Consider the following 16,471-nt stretch of genomic DNA (forward strand, 5'->3'; position numbering starts at 1 on the left):
GGTGATAATGGTGGTGGTGGTGGTGGTGATGATGGGGATGGTGGTGGTGATGGGGATGGTGGTGATGAGGACAGTGATGGGGGTGACGATGATGATGGGGATGGCGGTGACGATGATGATGGTGATGATGGTGATGATGATGGGGATGGTGGGTGGGGTGAGGATGATGATGATGGTCATGATGATAATGTCAATGATGGAGGTGATGGTGATGATGATGGTGGTGATGATGACGATGTCAATGATGGAGATGCTGATGGTGGTGGTGGTGATGATGGCATGGTGGGGATGGTGGTGGGGATGGGGATGTCGATGATGATGATGGTGGTGATGATGATGATGATGGGGGTGTCAATGATATCGATGATGATGATGGGGATGACGATGGGGATGGTGGTGGTGATGGTGAGGACGATGGCGATGATGATGATGGGCTGTTGATCGGGGTGTTGGTGGTGGTGATGGTGATGGTGGTGGGGATGGGGATGTCAATGATGATGATGATGATGATGATGATGGCGATGATGATGATGATGATGGCGATGATGATCCTGGGCCTGACGTGGAGGTACGGTGGGGACCCCGGGCTGCTGTAGGCCCTGGGAGGACCCCGACCCCGACCCCGACCCCGACCCCGACCCCGACCCCGACCCCGACCCCGACCCCGCCGGCCTCCCTCTCCGGTGGGCCCCACTCCCCCCCCCATCACCATCGCCGCTTTAAACCCGAGGAGTCCCCGCCCACACCCAGAGCGGGGGCGGGACCTGGCGGGGCTCAACCGCGTGGTGCAACCAATGGGAGGGCGGGACGCTCGTGACGTCAGGAGGCGGAAGCGGGGCACTGTCAGTGGCGGCGGCGGTGGCGGCGGCGGTGGCGGAATCATGGCGGCGTTTCCGGGACAGGTGAGGCCGGGACCGGGGGGTCCCGGGGAGGGCCCGGGGACCCCGGGGCCTGGGCCTGGGCCTGGGGGGTCCGGGGGGCACCGGGGGGTCCCAGGGGGACCGGGGGGGGGTCCCGGGGCTGGGATCTGGGGGTCCCGGAGGGGTCCGGGGGGGATTTGGGGGGCCCGGGGAGGTCCTGGGGGGACCGGGGGGGTCCCGGGGGGTCCCGGGGTAGGGGTCTGGGGGTCCCAGAGGGGACCGGGAGGGTCCTGGGGGGATTTGGGGGTCCCCGGAGGACTGGGGGGGGCTTGGGGATGGGGATTGGGGGTCCCGGGGAGGATTCGGGGGTCTTGGAGACGACCGGGGGGATCCCGGGGGTTTCTGGGGGGTCCCGGGGTTGGGGCCTGGGGGTCCCAGGAGGACCGGGGGGGATTCGGGATGGGGGCTGGGGGTCCTGGGAGGGTCCCGGGGAGGACTGGGGGGTCCTGGGGCAGGAGCCTGGGGGAGCCGGGGGGGGATTCGGGGGTCCCCGGAGGACCGGGGCGGGGGGCTCGGGGCTGGGGGTTGGGGGTCCCGGAAAGGACCGGGGGGTCCCGGGGGTTCCTGGGGGGTCCCGGGGCCGGGGCCTGGGGGTGCTGGGGGGGGAATCAGGGGGTCCTAGAAGGGCCCAGGGGAGTCCTGGGGGTCCTGGGGGGGTCCCGGTACCCCCCTGACCGTGCCATTTCCCCCCCCCAGGGCTGTCCCGGTGCCGGGCCATACCCCGGTGGGCCCGGAGCCCCCTACGGGCACCCCCCCGGCGGGGCCGCCCCCCCAGGTGAGTACATCCACGGGGCCCCCCCCCCCCACCCTGCACCCCCAGATCCAACCGGGACCCGAGCAGAACCGGAGCCCGGTGCGCGCTGACGGTGCCCCCCCCCCCTCCCCGTCCCCCCCCCCCCCCAACAGGCTGCGCCCCCCCGGGCGTGGATCCCGAAGCCTTCGCCTGGTTCCAGGCCGTGGACGCGGACGGCAGCGGCCACATCTCGGTGCGGGAGCTGAAGCAGGCGCTGCTCAACTCCAACTGGACGGCCTTCGACGACGACACCTGCCTGCTGATGATCAGTGAGCAGCCACCGGGAGAACTGGGAGCACTGGGAGCACTGGGAACACCGGCGCACGGCCCTGCTCCGCTTCTCACCACCCTTTTCTTTTTGTTTTTTTTTATTTTTCTCTTCTCCAGACACGTTTGACAGGACCCGCTCCGGCCGCATCGACGTGTACGGCTTCTCGGCCCTGCTGCGCTTCATCCAGCAGTGGAGGAACCTCTTCCAGCAGTTCGACCGCGACCACTCGGGCTCCATCAGCTTCAGCGAGCTGCAGCAAGGTGGGCGAGGGACGAGGGGCGCCGACCACGGGGTTTATTGCTCTGCCTGCTGCTGCTTTCCAACCTGTCCCCGAGCTCCTGGGTGTCCCCAAGCTCCTGGGTGTCCCCGAGCTCCCCGTGTCCCCTGCACGGGGCTGCAGAGCGAGGACCCGAGGAGCTGCGCTGCCCACGGGGAGGATTTGAGGAGCTGCAGCCCAGCCGTGTTACGAACCCCAGTCTTTAGAAAATCCCTTTCTCCCCGTTGTTCTCCCAAAGGGCTGTGGCTAAGCCTCGCCCTGCGCTGGGAGGAGCCCTTGGGCGTGTGTGGCTAAATGGGAGAGAAACATCCCAGAAATTTGGGCTTTTATTGGGTTCCTTCCTCCCACGGTGATCCTGGAGTGTGGTGGGGATGGGTGTGCACGAGCTGGGGCTGTCACCCTTCTTTGGGGGGGGGTTTTAACCCGAGTGCTTCTCGCTCCCAGCCTTCTCCCAGCTGGGCTACAACCTCAGCCCCCAGTTCAGCCAGCTGCTGCTGGCCCGCTACGCCCCGAGGTCGCCCGACCCCAGCATCCAGCTCGACCGCTTCATCCACATCTGCACGCAGCTCCAGAGCACCACCGAGGCTTTCCGCGAGAAGGACACGGCGCTGCTGGGCAACGTCCGCCTCAGCTACGAGGACTTCCTCACCATGGTGGTCACCCGCATGTTGTGACACCCCAGGACCCCTCGCTGCGCCCCCAAATTGCCCCGGGACCCCCCCCCCCCCCCCCCCCCCCGGAGCCCTGCTGGTGCCTCCCGGTGCCGGTCCCTGCGGTGCCACCGCACGGTTCTGCTGCCCCGGGGCTGTGCCACGAAGTGCGACGGCCAAACCAGGAGCCAGCCCGTGCCATGCCTCTAGGGACCACCTGGATTTTCCCGTTTCTGGCCCAAAATCCTGCAGGAAGCCAGGGCCAGCTCCTTGCCAACGTTTCTGATTTCTTTCTGCCCGTGGAAGCCGAGCGGGGGAGCGGTGCCAGCCTCGTTGTGCAGCTCTGGAATAAAGCACCCCACGCGCTGCTCTCCTGCCTGGGCTGTTTGTGGGGTGCTGGCCCCCCCAAAAAAAACCCAGGGGGCCATGGATGTCCCGTACCCATAGCCCCGGTGTTGCTGCTGGGGGGGCAGGATCAGCCCCAGGCAGGAGGAAAGCTGCGGGGCTGCCTGGGCTGTGGGACGCCTCCCTTCGCTTCCATAAAATCCATTTTTTTACCTTTTTTGTCCTAATTTACAGCAAAAGCCGTGCCCTGCTCCTCTTCTGAGGCACAGCCAGGAGGTGAGCAGCACGAAGCCTTCCTCTGCTTCTAAACTGACATCTCTACAATTCTGGGTTTAATTTCCCTTAATGGGAAGCAGCTCGGAGCGGGGTGTGAAGGCCGCGTTCCTTCCCCATATTTGAAGGATTTTTTCTACAAAAAGGGAGATTTTCAGGCACCGTAACCTCTCTGATGCCCTCAGAAGCACCGCCTGGGTTTGGGATTTTTCTAACCCTCAGCCAAAGGTGTGGGACCGCTGGAGTAACCCCTGCTAATTCCCAAAATAGTTGGAGCCGGGCCCTTTCTGGCTTATTTTGGGAGGGGATTTTGGCTCCTGGGTGTTTTTATCCTGGGGGGGGGGGGGGTGCAGGGCAGGATCCCACCACCAGGTGCCGCCCCACTCCACGCTGGGGGGGGGACCAGAGGCAGGGCTGTGGGGCTCCGAGCCAGACTGACTGCAAATCGAAACCAAAAAGAGGCAAAAAAAGGGAGAAAAGGCGAAAAATAAAGGGGCGGGGACAGCCCGAGCTGCTGGGGCGCGGCTGGGATTTGGGAACGGTGTGGGCAGGGGAATGGGGACGGGATGGATTTGGGGATGGATGTAGGGATGGGATAGGGTTGGGGACGGGATGGATATGGGGACAGGACGGATATTGGGATGGGGTTGGGGTGGATGTGGATAGGGGGTGGATATGGGGACAGGATGGATGTGGGGATGGATATTGGGATGGGATGGGGTGGATGGGGGTATGGGATGGATGTGGGGACGGGATGGACGTGGATGGGGGCATGGCTTGGACAAGGACATGGGGCTGGGATGGACGTGGGGATGGGGACAGGGTGGGGCTGGGATGGCCGTGGTTATGGGATGGATGTGGGGCTGGGACGGACGAGGACACGGGTACGGGATGGGGCTGGGGTGCCCGTGGGGATGACCACAAACACAGGCTGACCCCAGACACCATCCCAGCTCCAGCACACGCACTCTGCACACCCCCAGCCTCACTTTTGAGTCTCTCACCGCTGGGACCCCCCCAAAAAAACCCCAAGACCCCCCTGGCAGCCCCTCACCCTCTCACCCCACACGTCCAGCCCCCCGATCCCTGGGGCCCCGCAGCTCCTGCAGCCCGCGGCCGAGGTCACAGCGTGCCAGCAAAACAGGAAGGCGGCCGGACAAAGCCGCCCTTATCAGGCCCCCGCAGCCCTTATCAGCCCCCCCCAGCCCTTATCAGGCCCCCCCAGCCCTTCCAGGTGCTGCCCCCCCTTCCCCTTTTCCCTAAACCCTGGGCCCCCCCTTCCCTCCCCATCCCCGACCCCACAAGCTCGCACCCTTCGGGGCCACGCGCCGGCCGGGAGGCTTCCAGGAGTTTATTTACAAATATTAAAAAGCAAAATAAATACAAAAAAAAAATGAAAACGACAAAAAAAAAAGTTTAAAAGTACAGCCCGGCGTGGGGGGGGGGGAAGGAAAAGGAGGGGGGGCTGTGAGGCTGCTCTGGACCCAGCTGCGGCCCCATGGGGACACTTGGGGGGGGTCCCCAGGGCCACGTCCCTGCACAAAAAGCCCTTAGCACCATTGGGACGAGGCGGGGGGGGGGCACAGGGGACCCCCCCCACCCTTGGGTGCCAGCAGCACCCAGCCCTGGGGGGGCTCCTCCAGCCCTTGGGGGGGCTCCTCCAGCCCTGGGGGGGGCACGGAGGAACCCCCCGGGCTGCGTGGTGCTGTGCTACCCCCCAAAAAAAGTGGCATGTGGAATTCTGGGGGGGGGGAATAAGGGACCATATCTTTTGGGGGGGGTCCCACTGCAGCCCCCCCTGCAGATAACGAGGCTGGGAGAGGGCTGGGGCGGGGGGGGGGGCCGCCTTTGAAGAGCCCCCGGCTGCCAACAAAGAGCCCGCCGAGCCCGGAGGGGGGGGGATTAACGGGTAAATCCCACAGGCAGCGGGGTTGCCCCCCCCCCGGCCTCATTCCCCCCCCCCAAAACCCCATGCACGCCCCGATGCACCCGGCCGCTGCGTCAGCACCCCGGGGCGCTGGGGTCACGGGGGGGGGGCATGACCCCGACTGACCCCGGCTGGGGAGGGTCTGGGGGGGGGATCAAGGACGTCTCGGGGGCGGGGGGGTCGTGGGGAAGGGGGGGGTCATTTGTGGGGCATGTCCTCCACCCCGACGCGCCCCCAGACGCCCAGCACGAAGCTCTCCACCTCGCACTCGTTGACGCCGCGGGCGATGCGGAAGCGCCCGTCCTCGCCCCACGCCCTGCCCCACGAGTTGGCCGCCGTCTGGGGGGGGGGGGGGGACACGGCTTCAGCTCAGTGCCCGGACCCCCCCCCAAGGACCCCCCAGCCTCGCTTGTACAAAAAAAATACTCACCCAGTATTTTAGGGTCTGGCCGTCGGGCAGCTGCTCCTCGCCCCACCTGCAGCGGGAGGGCAGGGGGTGAGCGGGGACCCCCCCAGGCTCCATTTTTGGGGGGTGCAGGGGTATCTGCACCCATTTTTGCCCCCCACCCATCCTGTGCTGTGATCCTGGGGGGGCTGTGAACCCCCTCTCGTTTCCCAAGGGTTGGGATGGGGGCAGGGGGAGCGTGTCCCCCCACCCCGGTCCTGCCCCCGGTGCCCAGCGCCGTGCGCTCGGGGTCCCTGCTGGCACCGGGACCGGCTCCAGCACCACCAGCACCAGTACGACCAGCACCAGTGCCAGAATCAGAACCAGTGCCAGCAGCACCAGCTCCAGCACCGGCTCCCACACCAGGCTCCAGAACCACCACCAACACCAGCACCACCAGTACCAGCTCCAGAACCAGTACCAGAACCAGCTCCAGAACCAGGCTCCGGCACCAGTGCCAGGCTCCCGTGCCAGCTCCAGCTCCCAAAACAGCACCAGCACCACCAGCACCAGCACTGGGCTCCCACACCAGGCTCCAGCACCAGCTCCAGCTCCAGAACCAGCACCAGCACCACCAGCACCAGTTCCAGCACCAGTGCCAACACCAGTTCCAGCTCTAACACCAGTGCCAGAGCCAGCTCCAGCTCCAGAACCAGCTCCAGCACCACCAGCACCAGCCCCAGCTCCCACACCATTCTCCAGCCCCAGTTCCAGCCCCAGCCCCAGCTCCATCTCCAGGCTCCAGCCCCCCCCCCGCACCCCTTTTCCCAGCCCCCCCGAGCCCCCCGAGCCCCTACCCGGTGATTTTGACCGAGTGCGTCCCGTGCCGCTGGTGCTTCGGCCCCTTGCCCTCGGCCACGGGCGTGTGCCGGTAAATCCCGCTGCGGTACAGGAAGAAATCCTCGTGCACCTCCAGGATGGCTGCGGGCAGGAGCAGAGGGCTTTGGGGGGCTGGGGGGGTTGGGGGGGGGACACAGGCACCGAGCAGCCGGAGCTCAGCACCCCCCCAGGAGCAGGAGGAGGGCGGGGGGCCGGGGCTGTGCCAAGGCTCGGCCAGGGGAGGGGAATTAAAAAAAAATCAAATCAAGGAGGTTAATGAGCAGGGAGGGCAGCGTGACGATGCTCAGCAGCCAAGCTGGGGGGGGCCCAGCCCCACAGCTGGTCCTGAGCTGTCCCTCGTGTTGCAGACCCCCCAAATTTAGGGCTCAGTGCCCCCCGCAGCTCCTCACCTTGCACGGGGCCGTTCTCCATCAGCTCCTTCATGATCTCCTTCTCCTGCAAGCACGGAGCCACCTGGCATCGGGTGCCCCCCAGGGAAGAGCCCCCCCAACCTCTGCCCTCCCCAGCACCCCAGGGTGCACCCGGGGTGCACCCAGCAGGGTGACCCCAAACCCCCTTGGAGATACCCCAAATCCCCCCCGGGTACCACAGGGCAGAGCTGCCCCAAGGGGGGCGGTTTGCAGCGGGTGTCCCCCCGTTTCCCTCCAGCCCCGGGTCCCATGGGTGCTCACGCTGGAGGCGAGGCGGTAGGCGGGGGTGGACTGGTAGATGTCGTTGGCGTGGGTCTGGGGGTTGGGGCAGCGCGCCGTGGCCTGCCGCTTGCCCCGTCCCGTGGAGCGGCTGTGCATCATGCAGGGCGGTGCTGCCGGCTGGCTGTCGGGGCTGGTGAAGGGGTAGCACTCGTCTGTCACCACCCTGATGAGAGAGGGGCGAGGGCGTGAGCAGGAGAAGGACCTGTCCCCGTACCGTCCCGTCCCATCCAGTCCCATCCCTATCCCCATCCCCATCCCAATCCCATCCCTGTCCCCATCTCCATCCCATTGTGCCCATCCCATCCCATCTCCATCCCATTGTGCCCATCCCATATCCCCATCCCATCCCATTGTGCCTATCCCATCCCATCCCATCCCCATCCCCATTCCCATCCCATTGTGCCCATCCCATCCCATTGTGCCCATCCCATCCCATCCCATCCATCCCCTCCCCTCCCATCGCACTGTGCCCATCCCATTGTGCCCATCCCATATCCCCATCCCATCCCATCCCATTGTGCCCATTCCAATCCCATCCCATTGTGTCCATCCCATTGTGCCTATCCCATCCCATCCCAATCCCATACCCCTATCCCATCCCATATCCCCATCCCCATCCCATATCCTCATCCCATGCCATCCATCCCATCCCATTGTGCCCATCCCATTGCGCCTATCCCATCCCATCCCAATCCCATATCCCTATCCCCATCCCATCCCATATCCCCATCCCATCCCATTATGCCCATCCCATTGTTCCCATCCCATCCCACCCCATCCCCTCCCCAGCAGGGCTGGCAGCCCCCATCCCCGCACCCACCCCCGTCCCCACTCACCCCCTCCTGCGCAGGTACCACCAGGCCCCGTCCAGCCGCCCCCCGCTGCAGCCCCGCTGGTTGCGGGTGTCGCAGGAGAGGAGGTTTTGGGGTGACAGGGAGGGCGTCATGTGCCCCATGGAGTGGATGGAGATGCGGTCGGAGGCGACGGCTGGGGGCGAGCACAGGGGGGGGAAATCGGGGCTGGGGGCAGCTCCCCAGGGTCCTGCCCTGCTCCCACCTCCATGGGTTTGGGCTCTAGTCCCTCCAGTCCCTGTCCCCAGAGACCACCCCGACCCATCCCATCGTGCCCATCCCATCCTATCGTGCCCATCCCATCCCATCCCATTGTGCCCATCCCATCCCATCCCATTGTACCCATCTCATTGTGCCCATCCCATTGTGCCCATTCCATCCCATTGTGCCCATCCCATCCCATCCCATCCCATTGTGCCCATCCCATTCCATCCCATCCCATTGTGCCCATCCCATCCCATTGTGTCCATCCCATCCCATCCCATTGTGCCCACCCCATCCCATTGTGCCCATCCCACCCCACCCCATCCCAGTGCCCCCACCAGCTGTGGAGAACGCCCAGGATCCGGCGCAGTTGCCCTGGTCCAGGGGCTCGTGGATCATCCCCGGCCACTTGGTGGCTGCGTCAAAGTGGGGGGGCAGCACCTCGTTGGAGTCCATGGGCACCTGCGGAGGCGGGGGGGGGGATGCTCAAGGTACGGGGACCCCCCCCAAACACACCCCTTCCAGGGCAACCCCAAAGCCGTGCTCCACAGCCCCACACTGAACCCCCAGCCCCACTGCAGACATCATGGGGTCGGACCCCTTGGGTCGGGGACCCCCCCAGCCCCTGGTTGAGGTTAACCAGGACACAAGTGCCCCCCCCCCCGAGGACCCAGCTCCTTTCCTAAATTTGGGCTCAGCTGTGCCAGCCCCCAGCAGCCGGCCCCGGGTGCCAACGGGGGCGCAGGGGGGGGCCCCCTCCTTGTGGCCCTCCCTGACCCCGTGGCTGACTCACGCCCGGCGTTTCCTTTTCGAGGGGGGGGGGACACACACAGGACGGTGCCCCCGCCCCGGCCACGCACAGCTCAGCCTTCCTGGGGAGGCTGCGGCACCCAGCTCAGCCCAGCCCAGCGCAGGAAACGCTAAAATTAAACCTCGGGGGGGGGTCAAGGCCATGGCGCTGGGCGTGCGCCGCGTGCTTGGCTCGCTCCTGGGGGGCTTCCCGGCCTCGGGGGGGGGGGTCCCGGTTCGTGGCATGGCAGGGGCAGAGCCCCCCCGGTGCCAGCACGGTGCCGCTGATGCTGGGCACCCCCTTGGGATGCTCCGTGCTGCTCCCCACAGCCCCCCAAATTAAGGCTTGCGTGGGGCGAGCGGGGACCCCCCTGGACACCCCGTGTGCTGCCCACCCCCCTCATTTCCATTTCCCCCGGGGGCTGCTTTCGGCTGCAGCTCGGGGGCACCGAACCCCCCCCACCCCCCCCCCCCGGCTGTGCCGACTCAGCAGCCTCGGGGCCGGCTTTCCGATGGGAACGCAGCGAGGAGCAGCGGGGCAAAAACAACAGCGGCAGCGGGGGAATGTGCTGAGCTGCCGTCTCCAAACAGCCCCCCCCCGGCTCCCCCCAAAACCCCCCCCCCACGGCCCCTTCCCCGCCTCCATGCCGGGTGCCGAGCCCCTCGCGGGGACGGGGACCCCGTGGAGATGCTGGGCGCAAGGGGCCGCGTGCCTCAGTTTCCCCATGGGGTTGTTTTGTTGTTTTTTTTTTTTGGGGAGGGGGACACGGGGGGGGCGCAGGGCTCACGTGCATCTCGTTCATGTTCATGACGGTGGGCGGCGGGCGGAAGGTGCCCAGGCGGTAGCGGATCCCCTCCTCCAGCGTCATCCCCCAAAATTGGCTGTAGTTGCCGGCCCTCCAGCTGCAGGGGAGCGACGTTAGGGGCACCCCAAAAGCACCGAGGGGGGGGGGGGCACCCCCGTCCCCATCCCCGTCCCCATCTGGGACCGTTCTGCCCCCTTACCCGAAGTTGCCCCTGTTGATGGCATCGATCAGGTCCCCGTCCACGAGGCAGGCGTTGTCCTCGCACTGCCACTGCCCGCCGGGGCTGCAGGTACTGGGGGGGGGCAGCACGGTCAGTTTGGGGGGGGGCAGCACCCCATGGACCCCCGACCGGGGGGTCCCCACGTCGGGGCTGCCCCCACTTAGCTGGGGACCCACGGACACCGAGGGCAGGGGGCTGCTGCTGCTGTTGGGGGGGGGTTGGTGGCTGTGTCCCCCCCCCAAACCTTGACCCTCCCCGGTCCCTGCAGTCCCCCCCCCGGGGTATGGGATGGAAAATCAGCTGAAAACCCTCCAGGGCTGCAAACAGCAGAGCGGGGCTTGGACACCAGCCCAGGGAGGGGGACTCGGGGCCGGCAGCACCAGGGGGGGACCCGGGGAAGGGGTGGCGGGGGCCGTGTCCCCACGGGGAGCCCCCGGCGGCGCTCCCCCCGCGTGGCCAGCAATGCTCGGCATCCCTCCCGGCACAGCTCCCGGCAGCTCTTCCCTTTTAAGGAGCCTGGCTGCAGCCCCAACAGCCCCGCTCTTTGCTCCTTGTGCCCCGACGGTGGCACCGTCCCCGTTCCCATCCCATTCCCGTCCCCATCCCCATTCCCGTCCCCATCCCTATCCCTGTCCCCATCCCCATCCCCATCCCAGGGCAGCCACCCAGCCCCCAGCTCCCACCACAACCCGGCCCCCACATCCCCGTGCAGGGGGCAAATCCCTCGGCACAGCCAGGCTCGGAGCAGGGGTTGCAAATCCCCCCCCCCCCCGGTTTCTGCCCCCACGCAGCCCCCTCCAGCCACAGCCAAGTGCTGGGGGGCAGTGGCAGAAGCCCCTGGGATGCGCTCCCTGGGGACGGGCGCTGGGAGCCCCTCGGGGGCAGATTTGGGGTGCAGCCGGGCACCCTCAGCAGCTCCCTGTGCCCCAGCCCCATCTGCGTCTCCCAGGCTTTGATTTTTTTCTCCTAATTTCCCCGGCCCTGCCGGAGCCAGGCAAGGACCGGGTCAGAGCCAAGCACTGCAGGAATTGCTCTCCGTGTTCCAAGTGCGGGGGAAGAAAATTTTGGCAGAGGAGCCGCAGCCCCCGGCGGCCAGCTGGGCAGGGAAAGTTCCCGGCACAGGGACCAGTTCCCCGAGCACAGGGCTCTGGGGGGGAGCTCGACCTCCCCTGGGGAGCTCGGGAACGGCCTCCAGCCCCACGTGCCTCCACGCCATGGTCCTGAAAAAGTCCCGGGTGGCTTCGGGGAGGGCTCGGCTCAGCCCATGCCCCTCCTGCACGGCTGCATGGGGCGGGCTGGCCTCTCACCTCCAGCCCCAGCGGGCTGCTCGGGCACGCAGGCGCGCCGGCACGCACGTGCAAGCACCCACGGGCACGCAGCCGCGCGCTCCAGCCCCAGCCGGAGCCTTTGATTCCCCCCTTATCGGCCGCATCGCGCCGAGCCAGCCCGCCCAGGTATGTTTGCTCCTCGTCTCGGGGCAGAGCTGCGCCCGCAGGTTCCTCGTTCCCCGGCTCCGGGATGCCAGCAATTCCTCCGCGGCCGCTTTCCAGATAAACCCCACGCCGCCCGCCAGCACAAACAGCGAGCTCCCGGCACGCAGCGGGAGCAGGACGGGGCCGGACCCCGACCCGCAGCAGGCTGGGGCAAGCTGGGCCGGGAGCGGAGAAGCCCCGGCAGCCTCAACCCACATCTGCGAGGCCGCACGCTGCCCCACGAGCGAGCGGCTCCCACCGAGGCGTGCGCTGAAATTTGGGAGCAGCCCAAAGCCCCGGGCCGTGCGCTCCGAATGCGCCAGGGCGAAGGCGTTTGGCACCGGCCCCCGCCACCCAGCGCGGCCCCGCGCGCCCCAACCGGCTGCGGGCAGCCCCTGCTGGCCTCATCCCGGTGCTGAGCCGGTGCTGCCGGTGCTGGCACGGCCCTTGGGGCACTCACCACAGGTTGCAGTTCTCCCGGTACGTGGCCCCGCTGGGGTAGGTGCGGCCGGCGCGGGCGCAGCCTGGGTGGGAGAGAGGAGAGCCCGGGTGAGCGCACGGCTGCGGAGGGTCCTGCCGGGCCCCCCCCCCCCAAAAAAAAACACCAAAGGGAAATGAAACACAAATCCTAAAGGTGCTGAGCAGCCGCGGAGCTGTGCGCCCGACCAGCACGGGGCTGGGGAGCAGGATTTGGGTAGAGAGGTGGGTGCGGGGCTGGCTCAGCACCAGGAGGGTTAAGCCTGGGGCTGCCCAGCACAACCGGCCTCGCACGCACAGCCTGGCGGGGCCGGGATAAAGGGGCCACTGATCCCCGGAGCTGGCTCTGCTCCGCGGGGACTTGAGAGGGAGCCTTGTGCTGCGCGGCGGGGGCAGTCCCGGCTCGCCCCCACATGCCACGGCTGCCACCCGGGTGAGGTCAGGACCGTGCCCCAGACATGACCGGGGCACCCCGGCACCATCTGGCCCGGCTCTGCCCGCAGGTGCGCGCCCCAGCGCTGCCCCCCCCCCCGCCTTCCTGCCCCACGGAGAGCTGCACGAATCGGGCTGGGGGCTGCTCCAGCCCCTTTGCTGGGACCCCAGCCCCAGCCCGCCCAGTTTGCACTGGGTTTCCAGAGCTCTGTGGGATCCAGCATGACTCTGTGATCACCCCGGTGCTGCCCAGCACGTCGGGCACCCGTGCCAACCCCACCATGAGGGGGGCGGATTTGGGGAGGGGCGCCTCACCTTGAACTTTGGGGAAAGGGGCCGGGATGCCCAGGCAGTACTCCCAGAAGTCCGGGCAGCAGTCGGAGACGGTGCGGTTGCAGAAGAGGTCGCAGTAGCAGATGGTGTCCAGGTAGGGCACGGTGCAGCCGTCGTCCCGGCCGTGGCAGCAGACGTCCCCTCGCTGGCAGTAGGAGCCGCCGGCATCGTAGACGCCGTGCTCGTACAAGCCGGGGGCCAGCTCCCGGCGCGTGCGTGCCCGGGCAGCCCCGGCCGCCCCCGCCAGCAGCCAGAGGCAGAGCAGGGCCCAGGGCAGGCGCATGGTGCCCGCGATGTCCCCGACCTGCAGCTGCTGCGGGGACGGGGCGGTGAGAGGGGACCGACCCCAGCCCCTGCGCCGATGCCCTTTGGGGTTGCTGCTCCCGGCGGGTGGGAGCTGGGGGGGTAATGGGGGGCGATGGGGGGGCATTTTGGGGGTGCTCTGTCCCCACCCAAGGTGGCTGTGCCCCTGCTGGTGTGCGTGATCCCCAAATCTTCTCCTTTCCCACCTCCTCCCCGACCTCCAAGCAGCTCCGTAGCGGGGGTCCCGGCCCCCAGCCCCGTGCCCCCACCCCGACGCCCCCCACATCGCCTCCCTCCGGGGTGCTGCTCCCCACGCAGACCCTAAAACCCACCCTCCAGGAGCAGAACCCCCACGGGACGGGGGATCCCCGGGGGTGGGGGGGACAGCCCCGTGCCCCCTCCGCCCCAAACCCAGCCGGGGCGCGGCTGTGCCGGGACGGGGGGGGGGGGGGGGGACCCAGGGGCGCCCCCGTCTGCGGGCGCTGCGCTGAGTTCCCCGGGCTCAGCCCGCGGCTGCCGGGAGCCCTCGGGGAGAGGGAGCGGGTCCCGGTGCGGGGGGGTCCCGGGGCACGACCCCCGCTGCCCCCCAGCCCCCTACCTGCCGCCCCGCCGTGCGCTCCGCTCCGCGCCTCCGCCGCCTCCGCCGCCGAGCGCCTCCCCCGGCCCCGCCGCTCCCTTATAGCCGCGCCCCGGGGGGGGGGGCCGGGGGGGGGGGCCGGGAAAGTGCCGGGGGGCAGCCGAGATCGTGGCCGGACCGGGATAGGCCTGGGGGGGGCGCAGGGGGGGCGGTGGTGGCCGCGCTGCGCTGTCCCAGCCCGGGCGCAACGGGGTCGGTGCCGGTGGTCCCAGCGCCCCGGTGTCCCCTGCCCCTTACGGGTGGGGGACCAAGCTGGGGGGGGTGGGGGGGTACTGGGGGGGCCTGGGGGGGTCGTTTAGAGGGAGGTGGGGAGGGAAAAGGTGGTCCCGAGGGAGCTCTGAGCCCCCTGCCCCGTCCTTCCCAGGCTGGGGGTCCCCAGCACACCACGCTCCGGCACGGGGCTCCCCGCGGCCTGGGGAGGGTGTGGGGGGTGCAGAGGGGTGCGGGTGCCCCCCCTCGCCCAGCAGCCTGCCTGCTGCATGTGTGTGAGCCCGGGATGTCCCACAGCACCCGGGGCACGCAGCCAGTGTCACTTGGTGCCAGCACCACGTCCCCACCGCCAGGACCCCCGGCCGGAGGGGGAGAGGGGCCGTGCGCCCCCAAGGGCTTGCCCACCCCATGGCTCCTGTCCCCCCCCCGCGGGGATTTTGGCAGCCTCAGGGCTCGCCGCCTGCCTCTGGCCCCCAGGAGCATCCCCAGGCCTCTGCCAAAGGATTCCTCGAAGATGCTTCCCAGCAGCCAGGACGGAGGCACGGCGAGCAGCAGGAGGCCAGCCGGGTCCCCGGGCCGAGCTCCTGCCTCGGGGGGAGGCTGCGGTGGCTCGGGGGGGTGCTGAGAGCCTGGGGCACCCCAGCCCGGGGGGCACAACAAGGGCTGCGTCCTGCTGGGGGTGTTGGGGTGCTCAGGGCAGCCACAGGAGGGTCCTGAAAGAGTCCCCCCAGTGCTGAGATCCCTCCGGGTGCCTGGCTGCCGCTCCCAGATGCGGCTTTTCCTGCGAGCGCGGCCTTGGGCAGAGCGAGGCCACGGCACGGGGCCGGGCTGAGCGCTGCTGAGAGCCTCAGGAAGGAACTGGGTCCGGCCCGGAGCCCGGCTGTCTCCTTTCCGTGACTGTGCGGACAGGAATCCAGAGTGAGTCATGAGTTCTCCAAGACCCCAAGGGACAAAGCAGAGCCACAGGCGTGAAGGACACCCCCGGTCCCATTCCCGTCCCCGGTCCATCCTTGTGCCAGGCAGTGCCCAGGCTGAAGGCGAGGATGCAGCGAGCTGCGGGGCGCTGCCAGGCGCAGAGCTGGCCCCCTCCCGTTCCCACAGCAGCCCCTGACCCCCCCCAGAAAGCGATGGGGGCTCGTGTGCGGGGCCAGCGGCGCTCGCCCCCTTCCTGCGGGCGTGCTTGGCTTGGCTCTTGGCGTGCCGACCTGGCTCCTGGCGGGACGCGGGGTCACGGCTCGCTGCGTCCCTCACAGGCATTTCCCCCCCCCAGCCCTGCGTTTCCCCTCTCCCTGCCTCGTGCACACGCAGCGGGGGGGGGCCAAGGTGGAGCAGGGACAAAGTCCAGCCTTGGGCACCTCGGGCTCACGTGGGCGAGGGAGGCAGCGGGCTGGCAGCGCGCCCGGCCCTGCCACCACCGCCACCACCACCTGCGGCTGCTCTGGGCAGGGACAAGGTCCCCTCGTGCTTTGGGGACACGGGGCCGAGCTCGGGGGCTGCAGACGTGGCCCAGAGCCCAGCCCAAATTTGCTGGGAGCAGCAGGGGCTCACTTGAGCTGCATCCAACACACGGCGCTGCCGTCCCCAAGCCCCCCGCGGCGATGCGGGGCCATGGGTAGGGCGCAGACCCCGCTGCGGGCACGATGCACGACCCCAAACCCACCCCGGAAAGTGGTGCCAGCAGCTGGGGCAGCAGGACAGGGGCTGTTCGTGCTCGCCCCGTCCTGGCAAACCCTTCAAAGCCTCTGCTTCAAAGCAGCCCCGGGCGCACGGCAGCCGGACGTGCGCAGCCGAGGGCTCCCCGGGGATCACGCCCCGCACGCCAGGAGCTCGGGGGGGACGTCCCCAGACCCCATCCCAGCAGAGACCCCATGGATTGGGGCCGCTCCGGGGGTCTGGGGGGGACAGGAGAGGGGTTGCCGCAGCTGGGGTGGTGGTGGGGGCTGACCCCACAGCGCAGCCCCCACCCCAGGATGAGCCCGGGATGGGATTTTTGGCAACAGGCAGCCAGGAAACGCAGGGAAGGAGCGGCTGAGAGCCCGGCTTCCTCCTGGGGAAGGGCAGTGCGGGAAGGGGCCTTGCCCTCCCCGTGACACCGGCAGCCCGGGGGGACACGGCCACGGGGCTGGGGCGAAGGCTTTGCCACCCCCTTGGGGGGGCTGCAGGTTTTTGGGGAGGGGGCTCACACCCGCACCTTATCCTGGATGTGCCCAATTGGGCCATCCGAGCACGGTGCACAATTGGGGACACATCATTTGGGGACACGTAACTTTGGGGACACACAGATTTGGGGACACCCCTTTTGGG

At 68.4% G+C, this 16,471-nt stretch overlaps 2 protein-coding genes across 3 annotated transcripts; one reads left to right on the plus strand and one right to left on the minus strand.

The window, feature by feature from the left end:
• The first annotated feature begins 832 nt into the window (after positions 1-832).
• PEF1 (penta-EF-hand domain containing 1) lies at positions 833-3,282 on the plus strand. Its single transcript, XM_084300524.1, has 5 exons — positions 833-902; positions 1,617-1,695; positions 1,827-1,982; positions 2,101-2,244; positions 2,706-3,282. Exons 1-5 carry the CDS (start codon positions 882-884, stop codon positions 2,933-2,935), a joined length of 630 nt encoding a protein of 209 aa, XP_084156650.1. The 5' UTR covers positions 833-881; the 3' UTR covers positions 2,936-3,282.
• A 1,595-nt stretch (positions 3,283-4,877) lies between these two features.
• Positions 4,878-13,966, minus strand: TINAGL1 (tubulointerstitial nephritis antigen like 1). Of its 2 annotated transcripts, none has more exons than XM_084300754.1 (12): positions 13,919-13,960; positions 13,000-13,327; positions 12,236-12,299; positions 10,283-10,375; positions 10,066-10,180; positions 8,827-8,950; positions 8,270-8,420; positions 7,413-7,596; positions 7,131-7,176; positions 6,699-6,822; positions 5,887-5,932; positions 4,878-5,795 (listed from the first exon to the last, which is right to left on the minus strand). In XM_084300754.1, the coding sequence occupies exons 2-12, from the start codon at positions 13,298-13,300 to the stop codon at positions 5,655-5,657; spliced, it is 1,389 nt and encodes a 462-aa protein (XP_084156880.1). In that variant the 5' UTR covers positions 13,301-13,327; positions 13,919-13,960; the 3' UTR covers positions 4,878-5,654. The 2 variants fall into 2 exon arrangements, with proteins under 2 accessions (XP_084156880.1, XP_084156879.1); XM_084300753.1 differs by having other exon boundaries at positions 4,879-5,795; positions 13,000-13,330; positions 13,919-13,966.
• Between the last annotated feature and the right edge of the window lie 2,505 nt (positions 13,967-16,471).

This window comes from Netta rufina (genome assembly GCF_964035555.1).
Source record: "Netta rufina genome assembly, chromosome: 23".
In the NCBI taxonomy this organism is placed as follows: domain Eukaryota; kingdom Metazoa; phylum Chordata; class Aves; order Anseriformes; family Anatidae; genus Netta; species Netta rufina.